Below are 1,611 nucleotides of genomic sequence, written 5' to 3'. Positions count from 1 at the left end.
CCTAAGGGGGTAGGAGTGCCCTAAGGGGGTAGGAGTGCCCTAAGGGGGTAGGAGTGCCCTAAGGGGGTAGGAGTGCCCTAAGGGGGTAGGAGTGCCGTAGGGGGGTAGGAGTGCCCTAAGGGGGTAGGAGTGCCGTAGCGGGGTAGGAGTGCCCTAAGGGGGTAGGAGTGCCGTAGGGGTTACTGTCATTTCGGGAATGGTTGAAGAGTAGGAATGCAATGTTGGTGGCGTAAAAGCCCAGGGATTGGCCAATGGTGTTACAGGTGGATGCGTGTTTCTTGAGGTGGACGGGTAGTATTTCTAGGGCCCACCCATCGACGGCGATGTCCTGTGTGGCCATGAGTACGTAGAGGGTGAAGAAGAAGACGGTGAGGGGTCCGACTTGGATGGGATGTCCGTCTTCACCTGCCCACTTTGAAGGCCACCGACCGACGGCAGCAAGAACCATGACGGCGGAACAAAGGAGCTGGACGGGGACTAACCAGGACTTACGGCGTCCGTGCCCTCGTAGCTTGGTCGTATCCACTACCGGTGCCCACAGCAGCTTGAGCGAAAACGGCAGAGAGGCGAACGAAAACTTGGCCAGGTCCTTGTAACTCGCGCCCCGACCTTGCAATGATAACGGCAAGGCCGCAGAAATACCCATTGGCACCGCCTGAATTATGTACAAGACCAGCAATAGCCCGATGGTGAATGCCACCGAACGCTTGCCCGTCATTTTTCCAGCCATCACTACACAAAAAACACTGCCCCCAAGAACCACCCCCAAAAGACTACCCGCCCGCCTTTACCAGGTGAGCACCCTGGTAATAATCAACGACTAAAATCCCAATCAATATTAGGACGACGGACAAATCAGTCCCTAGTTAGTGGTCCTGTGGCAATGAAGTTTTTCAGGAAGAAGAGTACCAAGGTGCCTGTTGCGGCTCAGCGTTGCGACAGTCACGCAGTCGTGCTGGAGCAGAACGCTCACTACCGGGCAAAGATTCAAGCGATGCAGAGTTTGGGAGGTTGCAAGCAGGTGGAGACGGAGGTGGTTAACCCTTTCACCGATAGCTTGCGACACCGCCTGTTCGAAGCCTTATGGTCGGCGGTTAAGGAAAATCATTTGGAAAGATTTTACAACGGGGAGAGGGTAGAACAGCTGGTTGAGAAGCATGCTCCCTTTTATCCCGCCGTGCAGAGCCTATGCCGTGCCTGGAACGTCGAGCATCTGACTTCGGACTTCTTCAAGCTAGTGCTCTATGACGTCGTCTTCCTCTGCTCAGACGGCCCCACTATGGCCACCGAGGAACGGATCGATGACGCGAAAGCAAGTATTCAATACTTGATGGAGGTCCGCAAACAGATTTATGGAGGCAGTGCCGGCGGGGTGAAAGTCCGCTTCGTTAACTCGTCGTACGAACATGACAACATGCAAACCAGCCAAGACGTCGAATGCCTGTTTGCCAAGGTCAGCAGGACCGGGGACAACAGCCTGTGCAACGCACTGAAAGACAAAATTATAAACAGAATGATCAAAGGACCCTTGAGACACCGTAACGATACCACATATGCACGTGCCTTACATACGCGTGCCCTATACACACACACACACATGTCCTGCGCACA

At 54.4% G+C, this 1,611-nt stretch overlaps 2 protein-coding genes across 2 annotated transcripts; one reads left to right on the top strand and one right to left on the bottom strand.

Annotated features, from left to right (window-relative positions):
* Positions 1 to 183: 183 nt before the first annotated feature.
* Positions 184 to 730, bottom strand: GNI_071040 (putative acetyl-coenzyme A transporter; the record flags this gene model as incomplete). Its single annotated transcript, XM_011132016.1, has 1 exon — positions 184 to 730. A coding segment is annotated over one exon (547 nt), but the record flags the coding sequence as incomplete, so codon positions are not given.
* A 153-nt stretch (positions 731 to 883) lies between these two features.
* Positions 884 to 1,453, top strand: GNI_071030 (hypothetical protein; the record flags this gene model as incomplete). The annotated part of the gene is made up of 1 exon (XM_011132015.1): positions 884 to 1,453. A coding segment is annotated over one exon (570 nt), but the record flags the coding sequence as incomplete, so codon positions are not given.
* Between the last annotated feature and the right edge of the window lie 158 nt (positions 1,454 to 1,611).

This window comes from Gregarina niphandrodes (genome assembly GCF_000223845.1).
Source record: "Gregarina niphandrodes unplaced genomic scaffold scaffold00012, whole genome shotgun sequence".
Classification (NCBI taxonomy): Eukaryota; Apicomplexa; class Conoidasida; order Eugregarinorida; family Gregarinidae; genus Gregarina; species Gregarina niphandrodes.
The sequence above is the reverse complement of the archived record's forward strand: the minus strand, read 5'-3'. Positions and strand labels throughout refer to the sequence as shown.